This window comes from Arachis stenosperma, chromosome 6 (assembly GCF_014773155.1).
Source record: "Arachis stenosperma cultivar V10309 chromosome 6, arast.V10309.gnm1.PFL2, whole genome shotgun sequence".
In the NCBI taxonomy this organism is placed as follows: domain Eukaryota; kingdom Viridiplantae; phylum Streptophyta; class Magnoliopsida; order Fabales; family Fabaceae; genus Arachis; species Arachis stenosperma.
This window is the reverse complement of record NC_080382.1, coordinates 133,658,792-133,671,680: the sequence shown is the minus strand read 5'-3', so window position 1 is coordinate 133,671,680 and position 12,889 is coordinate 133,658,792. Positions and strand designations below refer to the sequence as shown.

General features: G+C 33.1%; 2 protein-coding genes across 2 annotated transcripts; both read right to left on the bottom strand.

Annotated features, from left to right (window-relative positions):
- Positions 1 to 111: 111 nt before the first annotated feature.
- On the bottom strand, positions 112 to 1,939 carry LOC130932853 (uncharacterized). Its single transcript, XM_057862296.1, has 2 exons — positions 1,013 to 1,939; positions 112 to 466 (listed from the first exon to the last, which is right to left on the bottom strand). The coding sequence occupies exons 1-2, from the start codon at positions 1,831 to 1,833 to the stop codon at positions 463 to 465; spliced, it is 825 nt and encodes a 274-aa protein (XP_057718279.1). The 5' UTR covers positions 1,834 to 1,939; the 3' UTR covers positions 112 to 462.
- A 4,931-nt stretch (positions 1,940 to 6,870) lies between these two features.
- Positions 6,871 to 11,523, bottom strand: LOC130934688 (UDP-glucuronate 4-epimerase 3-like). The gene is made up of 3 exons (XM_057864231.1): positions 11,503 to 11,523; positions 7,744 to 8,294; positions 6,871 to 7,627 (listed from the first exon to the last, which is right to left on the bottom strand). Exons 1-3 carry the CDS (start codon positions 11,521 to 11,523, stop codon positions 6,871 to 6,873), a joined length of 1,329 nt encoding a protein of 442 aa, XP_057720214.1.
- Positions 11,524 to 12,889: the final 1,366 nt, after the last annotated feature.

The following is a 12,889-nucleotide window of genomic DNA, read 5'->3' as shown; positions in this document are numbered from 1 at the left end:
ACCTGTAGTAAGGCCATAAAGGATTTAAGCAGTTAAATGCTGCAATACAAATGTAAAAGAAAAAGGATATAGCTATTTATTTATCAAGGAATAGAGATTCAGGTAAAATAGTGAATGAGAAAAATGTAAACTCTTATTGATATTCCAACATTCCAGAAACTGTGTATATTTACATGGAAAACTAACCTTCCTGCTAGGACTAAACTACTAACTGACCCAAATAACAAACTAACAAATTTAATTAATAGTTTAATACACACCTGCAAACACTATTATCCATAGGAAATTAGAGTCACAAATTCACTTACACAGAAGTTGATTCTCTGCTCGAGATTTCATTACAAGCGAATAATTCCACATGGATTTCATAGGGTTCCTAGTAAGGAATGATTCATCTATCAACTAGTCACAGCACAACCGAGTTGCTGAGAAACGAAAAAAGCTATGAAAAGTGGTCCCAGATTATCTGCAATAACAATGAGTAATCTGCTTCATACACTCCTCAAAATGTCAAAATCAGAAACATGGAGCAAATTATTTAGAATCTATAAAGGCATACCAATTTCAAGAAATGCATAATTGGCAAAACTCATCAACTATGGCAAAGCTAAGTTCTCAAAAGCCTATGCCTGAATTAACTAACTTAACAATCCAAGCAAAATTAAACCCAAAGCAAAAGTAATAAGGCATATTATAACCACCAAGATGCTGCATTATAAAACCTCTAGGACCGAATTACTAGTACATCAATCCATTTCTTAACTATATATATATATGCACATATATGCTCGCCCATGCTTACTCAAAGAGCTTCTAATTCTTTTTTTGGTTACACTATGGCTATGAAATTTCAACCTAGATACTCATGCGTACTATCCAAATCCCTCAAGACGAGTCCTAGAGGCTTAGTGCTTCTAATTACAATAGTTAATATTTAATAAACCAATACTTTGCATTTGAAATAGGCCACAAAGGGTAAATAGCTATGAGCCTTGAAAGAAATTGTTCTTACTCTTGCTCAAGTTCCTTGAGCTGCTTCAAAGCACAAACCATGTTTCCCTCGAAGACCCTAATTTCCTCAACGAGCTTGCTCCACAACCTAAGATAATACTTAACATTTCCATTCTCCCTCTCACACTTCTCCATGGCCAACTTAATACCCTTCAACATGACTATGTACTTGTCAAGTTTCTCCAGATACTCAAGAACACAATCTTGACTCGCCTTGCTTAAATCCCTCTCATTGTCCAATATCTCCTCGAATCCAACCCTCACCATCTCCAATTGCTCGCTGCAGCTAAACACATGCGCCTTCAGTACTTGCCAGGCATCGTCGTCATCGGTCTTTGCTTTGTTGAAGCCGTGAACAACGGGGATTCTCTCTTTCAGCTTCAGGTGCAGAGTGGATTGAACGTGGTACGGCTTGCCACCAAAGATTTCATCAAGATAGTTCTTGCCATCCAAATCCAACGATTCCGGAATTGTTTCGATCGAGGAGAGCGTGGTCGTTAGTGTTACTGGCCTGTTGACGAAACCGTTTCTACAAAACCCTAGAAACAAAAACGCCGATGCTGCAGTTACGGTGGCGAGGGAGGGAACTAAGTATTGAAAATTTTGTTGAGGAGGGTCGGAGGAAGGAGGTGACGGTAAAGAATTAGAATGAGAGGAAGAAGAGGCTCTGATAGAAGAAGATGGAGGCGATGAGGAGGAGGGCGGAGAAAGTGGTGTGCGAAGGAGAGAACAACAGGTGGATTGTGTTGGGGAGGGGGAAGAGTAGTGAAATGAAGAGCAGAGAGATTGGTGGCTGTTGTGAACCGTGGGAAGGGCTTCCATGGATTCAGAACTGACGAGCTTTCGATCAAAGAAGTCGGAGCCTGGGAGGGATCGAAAATAACCAAGCGGCAGTGCCCGATACTTTTTGTAATTTGCTAATGTAATATGAAAATGAAGCTAATTTTCCTTTTTTGACCCTGTGACATGTTCCAATTAATACTCAAAATAATCCTGAAATTTGTAAATAGCTTTAAATCGGTATTTTAAAATAGTCCTTACAATTATTTCAAAAGACAATAAAATTTTTAATAAAAAAAATATCAATTCAGCTCCTAAAATTTTATTTTTATAGGATTAATTAGATTCTGTCAAAAAAAATGTGAATATTATTTTTTTTAGCACAAGAACTAATCAATCCTAAAAAAAGATCAAGAGTTGAGTCGAGTTTTTTCTTAAAGATTTTGTTGTCCTTTCTAGACAATTGTCAGAGAACTGGTGGGATATTCACTCAAATTTTAATTAACTCAATTTAAATCTCTAATTTTTAATAAGTGACTCATGTCAGCATTTTTGTTAATTTTATTAATAGAATACTCACCTAAAATATTAAATGATACATGAATGATTACTTGGCATAATAAGATTGTATCGACATAAAAAAAATTAGCTTAGATTCAATTTAGTCCCTTTTAATAAACATAAAACCTTAATAAGTGCCAAAGTCCCAAATTGAAATTATTGTTTAGGTATTGGAGAAGATGGTGGAGAATACCAGCAAAGATTTCGAAAGCTGTAACAAGTCTCATTCACATGGAAGTTTGGAAAGAAACCCAAGAAGTAGAGCTGAAAAAGTTCTACAATGGTGTGGTTGTAGGATGCATTTTGTTCTTCGTTTGTTTGAAATAAAAGTAAGTGCATGTTTGGGCGTCATTATTTTGTTAAAAAAAGATTTTTTTTCAATGAAAAAATTTTTTATTTTATTTTTTAACGTGTTTGATAAATTTCTAATAGTAAAAATAAAAGCACTAGTAAAATAAAAAAGATCTTTTTTGAGAAGCTGTAATTTATATCTTTTTTTAAAAGATTTTTTTCCTTAAAAAAAATGTTTTTCATGTAATAAATAAACAAAAAAGTACTTTTATATTGTTATACCCAAACATAATTGATAGATAAAAGGACCTTTTTACATGAGATATCCAAACATAAAATTACTTTTATTTCTCTATATAAGATCTTTTAAAAAAAGATAACTCGAAAAAAGATCTTTTCTTAAAAGCTTACCCGAACAAGTCCTAAATCTAAAAAGACCATTTTTTGGATACCCAAACTATAAGTAAGTTCTTGAATTTACCTCTTTTTTTTATAGATGCTTAATTTATTTTGTGATTCTTGTTATGACATCTCTGAAAAAAGATGGTATAGACTCTTTGTGTTGACAAATGATGAGGAACAAGAAGATATGCCTGGGAGAAATGAAAATGAAAATAACACTGAGCACCGGAAGATGGATGTGGGTTGGAGAATTGGTGCAATAAAAACTGAAATTAAGATTTTAAAAGTATGAAATAATATTTTGAATTTTTTTTTTTTTTTGTTTGTAGTTGTAATTATTGACTATGGTTTGGGTGTAGAAAAGTGATGAATAAAATTTAATTAATGTCCTTACAATTATATTTTTTTTTAATAGAAATCTGTTTTGTAAATTGTAAGTTATGACTAAACCTGTAAACTAAACCTGTAAATTCACTCAGGATATTATAAAGGGCAATTTACATATTTAAAACATTTGGAAGAAAGCGTTATGCAATTAAAATTTTTTAAAACACCAAACGCAATTACAACTTTCTTAATTATATGTAAATCGCGACACCCTACCGCAAAATAGAATTGCACGTAAACCGCTACATCCTGACGCAGTTTATGTTGAATTTGGCTTGTGCATAAACCGCTACACCCAGTGGCAGTTTATATTGGCAGGGTATCGCAGTTTATATATAATTAAGAAAGTTATAATTGCGTCTGGTATTTTAAAAAGTTGTAATTGCGTAACATTTTCTTCCAAATGTTTTAAATATGTACATTTTTTCTATTATAAATATGTACGATTCTGTAAATTAGAAGTTACTAAACCTGTAAAATGATAAATACAAGGATAAACAAGAGACTGAAGAAGTATTTTACAAATCTGCACTTAAAACTAATGAACCAACTTGTCATATATATACAAAATCTCTAAATTACAAAATAAGGTATAATAATAAACTTTGAATATGATTTTATAAGTCAACCATAGTCATGACAATGAGCATTCTAACTCATGATAAACCAAAAATGATGTCTAGAGTATCATCATTACAAACACAAAACAAAAGAACTATTTAAAAGGTTCCAAAATACAGCCTTATATAAGACATTACAAAAGACATAAACAACTACTAACACAAACTTCAGCCACAAGACAACATCAAAATACATCGGATTACATTTATCAAATTCATCCACAAAAGACAATATAATTTAATCTCTATTTCTTCTTTGGTGCTTTGAAGCCCAGAGTAAAAAAAAAAAAAATTCATAAATCCTGCCAACCTTGATGTTGTACTAGAATTAGTTTCTTGCATTAGGTCCACACTCGGAGTTGCTCTTCGTTATGCAGTAGCTTATCCAGCCTTGTGAGTGGAGGTGGAGGTGGAGGCACCTACATGTAAATAGATGTATTTGATAGATTAAGTTACTATAATTAATTAATGTATTATATAATGTTACTTACTCTATAATTTCTGGTTGTGAACAAGTGGGTTGGGTGATGGCAATCTCTAAAGCCTGTGGAGCATCCACAGTTTGTATACCAGTAGTTGTCGCAGCATCATTGGGTGCATTTACGTTAGTTCTATCTTGGAATTTAGATTTAGCTACAACAGCTGCTGCAGCAGCAAAAAGAGCTTAGGCAATATCATCAGCTTTCCTATGAGAACAACTTCTTTTAGTGTGTCTTTTAACACTACAGTAGATACAAGTGAATTCCTTGTACACCCTCTTTAACTTTGTTGCAGTTTTGGACTTTTTACTTCCCGAAGGCTCTTCATCAGTTTCCTTTCTCCTTTTCTTTTTAAGGTTTTCTGGCCTTGTCCTACTTTTAGGTGCTTGAGACTTGTTGTATTCAGATTTCTTTCACAGTTTCTCACCCGGTATTGGATTTAAGGAATGCATATATATAGCCTTATATGTCTCCATAGTTAATCAATGATGGCAAAAGTCTTCGAAATTTCTGTTTATCTTTAAACTTGCTACACATGCATGGACACACGACATGCCTACAGATTCAAATTTTAATTAGTCATAATCTAAAACTCTTAAATGTACAAATTAAAAATGTTAACTAAAAAATCATATTGGACTTGCTATCTGCCAGAATTTACAAGTACAGATGCTTTTACTTAAATCAACTGCTATGTTAGTAGGCCAGTCGTACATTTCAAACTTTGATAGCCATCATCTCTACACCATATAGGTGTCCACTTTTACGATTCTTTCCTGATCTTCTGCAGCCGACTTTGTTGGATTGGGGGCACCTTGCCAATAAGGTGAGATAATTTCACTTTATTTTTGACAATTGATCTCATTATAAATATCCGAACCTCCTCTAATAGTTTTACAATTGGCTTCGCTCTTAACTCCTTGATTCTTGAGTTAAATACCTCATGGCCATTGTTATAAATGTTGTCCATCTTCGATCCATGACTGAAAAATGCTCTTGTCCATGACCTTTTAGGTCACTTGTCCAAGTATGCCTATGCCTCTTCATTCTTCTTCTTTAATCTATTCATCTTCTGTTCAAACCCGTGGCGGATAGTTTCCCTAACATAGTCCCACAACATGCTTCTCAACTCCAACTCCTTTCATTATTTATTGAAATTCTATCATAAATGCCATCCGCAAAATCTGTGGTGAACCGTAGGTAGCAATTCCTTTAATGAAAAAAGTAGAAAGAGTTAGACTTGGAAAAAAGTCAATGCTTATTTCAGAAATTTTTTGTATGTATTTTTGTTTTGTTTTCATGATCCTGACAAGATTCTCTTATAAATTGGGTGAGCACTTTGTAGTTGAAAGTTAAGGTGAGTTTCTAGTCAAATCTAGCTTGGATAAAAGTTGACTTTGTCCCAGATAGGATTGGGTAGAATTTTAAAAAAAATTTGTGAATGTAATCTTGTTCAAAGATAGTGAAATTCTGTCATTGTTGTGATGGAGACTCGATATAAGCTACATTGCACTGAGTAGCTGAACCAAGATATATGGCTGTGTCACTTCTCTGTCTCTTCTCTGTTTCTAGTTTTATATCTTAGGGATAAAACAAAATAATCTCCTAATTATTCTATCCAACTAGATTTCACAGCTATATAACTTGCACACAATTCTTTTCTGAATCCTTCTTTTTACAATAGACAAAATAAAAATATCTTCTACTTTTCTTCCGAAGTAACTCTACATAATTCAAAAATCCCATTCAATTCTAAGATTACTCAAACAAAATTAAAAGAGGCCTAGATTTAACTCTCATTCTCTAAACCACTAATATGCATCATATATATATATATTGAAATTTTCAATATCAATCAAACTGAAGTTGTAAACTTATGTAAACTAAAATTTAAATTTCTCAAAATATTACATGGCCTGAAATCAGCATATACTGTTCTAGTGACAACAAACAAAAGGCATATACACTTGCAATGAATGCTACATTTTCTAATGTTACAAGAATAATTACATTTAGGGAAAAGACTAAAGAGAAGAATGTGATTCTTCCTATTTGATACTAGGTGCCAAGGCATTAGTTAGTCTCCAAGCATGAACAAGACTTCCTCAATGCAGGAAACAATGAACCTCCTCATAAGCCATCTTTGTCACATATGAAGAGCACATTGAACAAGCAACAGAACAGAAATGCCAAAGTACAACTACAAGAATTATAGTAGGCTACAATAAAAATCAGCCAAAAAATTCACATAAAAAATCAAACAATTATATCTCAAGATGCATGTTGACTGTTTATTGTTCTCCCAAATTTACCCTCCTACGATCCTACCACAAAATCATTCACTGATCAGCTTTCTTGCCATCAGAATAGTAATTGATGTACCATTGAACAAATTTCTTTAAACCATTCTGCAAATCCGTTTTTGGTTTATAACCAAACTCTGACTGAGCATAACTAATGTTTGCATGAGTAAACTGAACATCACCATTTCTTGGCAACTTCATGATGTTTCTCTCTGCCTTAACTTTCAAGAGCCTCTCCAAAATGCTCACAAGTTCCGAAACCGGCACCGGCGAAGTATTCCCTAAATTGAACACCCTCAACTGAGCCGGTCCGGTTTTCTTCCCTCCACTACCAGTACTCTTCTCTGCAGTATCCAATGCTCCCAAACAACCCCTCACAATGTCATCAATATAAGTGAAATCTCTAGCAACCGTTCCATGATTCGCCGCTTCGAAGATCGGAATTGACTTGCCCTTCAAGATATCCCTTGTGAAAAAGAAGTAGGCCATATCAGGTCTTCCCCAAGGGCCATAAACAGTGAAGAACCTCAAGCCTGTTAAGGAAAGTCCATAGATGTGATTATATGTGTGAGCGATTTCTTCACCTGCTTTCTTAGTTGCAGCATACAAGCTTGCAGGTTGGTCAGTTCTATCCCTTTCGGAAAATGGAACTTTGGTGTTCAATCCGTATACTGAGCTTGAAGATGCCCATACTATAGCAGGTTGTGGATTCATAGACTTACAAACTTCAAGCAAATTCACAAAACCTGCAATGTTGCTATGAACATATGAACCGGGGTTTTCCATCGCATACCTATGTCAAATATTGATGCTTATTAGTTCTCTAAAAGCTTCAAGAGTTGTCAAAAAACAATACCTTTTTTCATAGGAACACATAAGTCTCTAATTAGGGTATAAAACAAACAATACCTGACACCAGCTTGAGCAGCTAAATGCATTACATGGGTGAAAGCCACAATCTCAAAGAGTTTCTTGAGAAGGTCAACATCATTAATGTCTCCTTCAACAATGAAGACCCCAGTACGCTCTAAGAGAGCTTGGCGTGCACGTTTTAGAGAGGGATCATAATAATCATTGAAGTTGTCAAGGCCAAGAACTCCATCACCCCTACGTTTGAGTGCAGCAGAGACATGGGTTCCAACAAAACCTGCAGCACCAGTTACAAGCACAGACACCCCATTCGGGGACCTAATTCTTGCAGAAGAACGAACCCTCTTCTCCCATGCGGCACCAAAATTGTTATAGGTCCTTAGGGACCTGCGTGAATGGTCTGTAGGAAGCGATGATGGTGATGGTATTGATGGGGTTCTAAAGAAGAAGATGAACATTAGACCCAAGAACACAAAGGACCAAAATGTGAGCTTGGCTAAGGAAGTGTGCCACCGAGGCCTATGAAAATATGAACCTTTCTCCATCTTGAACTTCCCAGGTGTGGACGGCGTGTTATCCATCTCAACTTTCTTCAACGATTTTTATTAAAATGATAGAGAATATGAAATTGAATTACTCACAAATTGTGAAGAAGATAGAGCACTTTCCTTAAGAATTTATTGTTTCAGAAATAGTGCATTGTTATTTCAGAAAATTAAGTATCACTATACTTGGACATTATGGAATGATGTTCAATGTGAGGATGGTGAAAGGATCAAAGGAATGAAAGAGAACTTTCTCAATGTTATATATGCAAATCTTCTTGTTTCTTGGCTGTTAAGGTTGTTATTATGGCCACTCTTTTGGGTTTATAGTTTCTCAAACCAAAGAATTTAAAAATTTGGAAAGACTGCCTATATTGCTTAGATAGAAAAAAGAAAGTTTGAAGCATTTGGTTAGTGGTGAATCAAAAGGCTTATAATAATTTGATTTAAAAACACAAAATTTTGTTTCCAATTATTGTATGTGTATCCTTTTGATATTTGCCTGTAAGAAAGAAGAAAGAAAAAAAGAAGACATGTTTGCCTGCTGGAAATGGAAGTTCAATAGTAAAAGAAGTCTAATATTTCTCTTTTATCTAAAATAAAGCTAAATTGATTGGATGTAAGGCCTTGAAGTTGGGAGTTCCAATAGTTTGCATTATCCTTTTTTATTTGAGGATATAATAAATTAATAATGTGTGGGAGAAAAGTTGTTTTCATTGAGGGGAAGAGAGTTTAAGTTTGTAATTAGAAGAGCATAATAAATAGTGACTGTCTTTAAGTAAATGGTAACTTTTTTAGGCCTTTCCATAAGAGGATCTCTCTTTCTCCACCATTAACATAACTTCTGATAATGTATATATTCAGGGGAAATAGTTTCATTGATTTACTATGCCATCTTGGGGAGTTTTAGTATTACTATAATTTAGTTTAGATTATTTTGGGCATATAAAATATAAATTGGTCTTTACTAATTTAAAACCATAGTCCTTTCCATGTCGTAGAGCATCTTTTTAATAAATAATTATTTACATGAATGGCCATTTCTAAAATTAATCTCTATTTTACATCTTTTTAATATACATTTATTTAATTTAAATAAAGTTATTTTACTTTTCGTATAATTTAAATTAGTTTTGTATTCTCTCATGTAATTGCGATCATTCATAAATTATACAGATTTTACTTTTAATTTGAGTATAATTGATTTAATATACCCATAAAAATATTGAAATGTAAGGTATTACTTAAAATAAGAGTGATCTATCATAAAGAGTTATAGTAATTGAATTGAAGCAAACATGGAATCATTAGAAATGAGAACTTGATCTCTACAATTTTTATGTTGCTCACATTTTTTAATTCTCAATAATTGTAGGTGAAAACTCACAATAAAAAATTAGTGTAATGAGTATTTCTAATGCTGTCAAATCTTGAATTTTATACACTAATTGGATCATAATATGAACTATATAGATCCAAACTAGACGGTTCTAGTGCTATTGGAAAACTAAGAAACAGAGTTTCAAAAGTGATATGCATTTGTCCAAATAAAATAGTGAGTATACCACCGCATATGTGAGTGTGTTTTGTATACGCAAATCAAGTATTGCAAATTACAAATTTTCTTTTTTTTTTCTTCTTAAGTTTTGTTTTTTTTTTTTTTTCAATTTTTTACAATTTTTGTTAATTTTTTTACAACATTTGCTCTTTTCAAGTGCTATTAGTCTCAAAAGGTTCATAATATATACTTTACAGGTAATCTTTTTTGGTTGACTGATTCTCAATGAAAACACTAATGCAATAAGTTATAAGATCTTAGAAAAACTAAGTAAGTTTTGTAGTGAGAGAGTCCAGCTAGTATTCCGATAGTTACACTCTACAACGCTTTATTTAGTACTATTTCACTCGGCCTTCTACTAGTTAAAATTCTCCACCGAATAAAACCTTCATAATTAATTAATTATAGATAGTCTTTGTCGATTAGTTGACTTTCAATAGGAATACTAATGTAATGAACGAGCTATAAAATTTTGGGAGAACAACCACTATAAAGTTAAAGTCCAAGATCTTTTAAAATTCTGTTTTAAGTGTTGGCTATTAAATGAGACTTTTTTTTAGCCTATTTGAAAACTTTTAATAGTATAAAATTGAATTTTAGTATTTAGAATAAATTAATAAAATGTAACGACCCATTGTTATAATTTATTTTATAAATTGGTGTTCTTTATTTTTAAAAATTATTTTATTATAAGTAACTAAATTAATTTTATAACTATTAGAATTTAATTAAATTCATATTCTTATATATATATATTTTTTTATGATGTAATATTTTACCTAATTAAAATTATAATTCTAGTAATTTATAAGTAATGAAAATTATATATTGTTGATCGAAAAATATTTTTTGATAACAGGGAGTTAAATCGAAATGAGTTGAGTATGGTTTCTCGAAAGGATATGCTTGTAAATCTGAAGTTGGAGGTAATCGGTGCTGATGTGTATTTCGATTGTGTTGTTGATCGAGTGAGCCAAATCGAATAGAAGATTCGATTCGAAGAATTGAGCAAAGCTTTCGAAAGAGCTGATCGATTAGTTGTAGAAATGGGAAGTTAATAGTTTTTATTGCACGAGGAGATTATGGAGAATATCTACAATCACGCGGCGGGAACGGTTACCAAGAGAGACTGCATTTCAAATTTGAAATGTCGAATTTAATTGTAAATTAATGGGCAGTTATGTAAGATTAGCCTATAAATACTAGAAAATCTTAGTAAATGGGGGTTGGAACTTTTACTCAGAAAACAACACTCTTGCACTCTCACATTCCAGAAAATTCTTGAGTTTGCACTTGAGTTATATTTTCTGTAGGATTCCTTCCACCTTCCTATTTCTTTCAATTTATTTTCTGTGTACACTTAACATTCCAATTAATCTTATCTGTTAAATGTTCTTCATTTCCTTTGTTTGAATTTATCTTTTTGCATTTTAACATGATTTTAATAGTCTTTTGATCTCTTTAAAGGCATTTTTATTGTTTCTTTCTAATTCTGATACAAACTTTTTCATTTGCCATGTACTTAGTTTTTTTTTTTTTGAAAACGTTAATTTTCAAATCTTTAATTTTTGAATCTTATTTATTAGCTCATAAATTTCTTTGTTTTTTATTTTCAATAATTTGTCTAATCGGAGACGTTTTGATGCACTTCTAGAAACTGGTACTCGCACAGAGGAGTAGGTTTCGCTCCCAGACCATTAGATATCGAACCACCATCGATTTGCTAAAAATCGACAAAATAAATTGGCATGCCCGGTGGGACAGTTTTAAATCAAAGTGTGTCAAAATAAGTATTTTTTTAGTAATCACTTAGTGTATGCGATTGTGAAGTGGGAAGATCATTCACATGGCTGATGAAGTATCAAATGTGAATGGTGGTTCATCCACCAATAATAGCATACCAGTGTCCATGCAACAAACCGATGTATCTTCACATTCGGAGAGTGCAATTAGAACTGAAAGTATAGTCGTTATGACTATTCAAACTGAAAATATTAGACGCAACACTCGTCCGCGTGATCCTGTACCACCATATCAACCTCCATTAACCGCTGGTTGGCCCCCTTATGGTCTTCCTATTGGTTATACTCCACCGGCGGGTGGTTTTATGCCGCCTATCCATTTTGGGAATGTAAATGGAGCGAATAATGTTCAAAACCCACAACCTTCTGAATATTCTCATGATTATCATATGGGTTCCACTTCGAATGTTGCTAATTCGATGGTAGCATATCGACAACAAGTGGAAGAAAGTCATCATGATCTGGTCAATTTACTGACTCAGCAAATGACTACAATTCTAAATCCCATGATGGGTGATCATGAATCGAGGTTTGAGCATCTTGCTAGACAAGTTGAGAGGATTGCTCGAATCGTCGATTATGATGAAGGTGAAAGGCACAATGCCCGGGGAAGCAATGAGGGGATAGAAAATATTTTTCAAAATGAAAATTATATTCCAAATCGAGAAAATTCCCGCGTGGTTCTTTGAGGTGAAAATGCTGATAATGTTTTAAATGGATTGCGTGGTGATCGCTACCAAGTAACTAGGATTGTAGAAGAGGTACTGAATCAGGTTGGACTTAATGTTGATTTTATGAATTAACTACATTTTGTGTCAGTTTTTTCTCAAGTGGTTCAGATGGCTGAAGTACCAAGAGGGGTAAAAAATCTAAAAATAACCACAAAATTTGCTGGAGAAGTTCGAGAGTCCACTACTGAACATGTTGCTTGTTATTTGGTTGAGATCAGAAATTTAGCCAATGATGAGAATTTGAAAATAAAATTCTTTCCTTCATCATTGACAAAGAATGCATTTACTTGGTTTTTGAATCTCAGACCAAATTTGATTACAACATGGAATCAGTTGGAAACTGTTTTTTACGTTCAGTTTTATCGAGGGAAAATGAATGTAGCAGTTACCGATCTAGTAGCTTTGAAACGTGAAGATGGTGAAACCATCAATAATTATTTAATATATTTCAAAAATGCTAGAAGTAGGTGCTATGTAACATTACCTGAAAGTGAGACTGTGAAAATAGTGACTATGGGATTAGGATTTTATATGCGCAGAAAGTTGCTT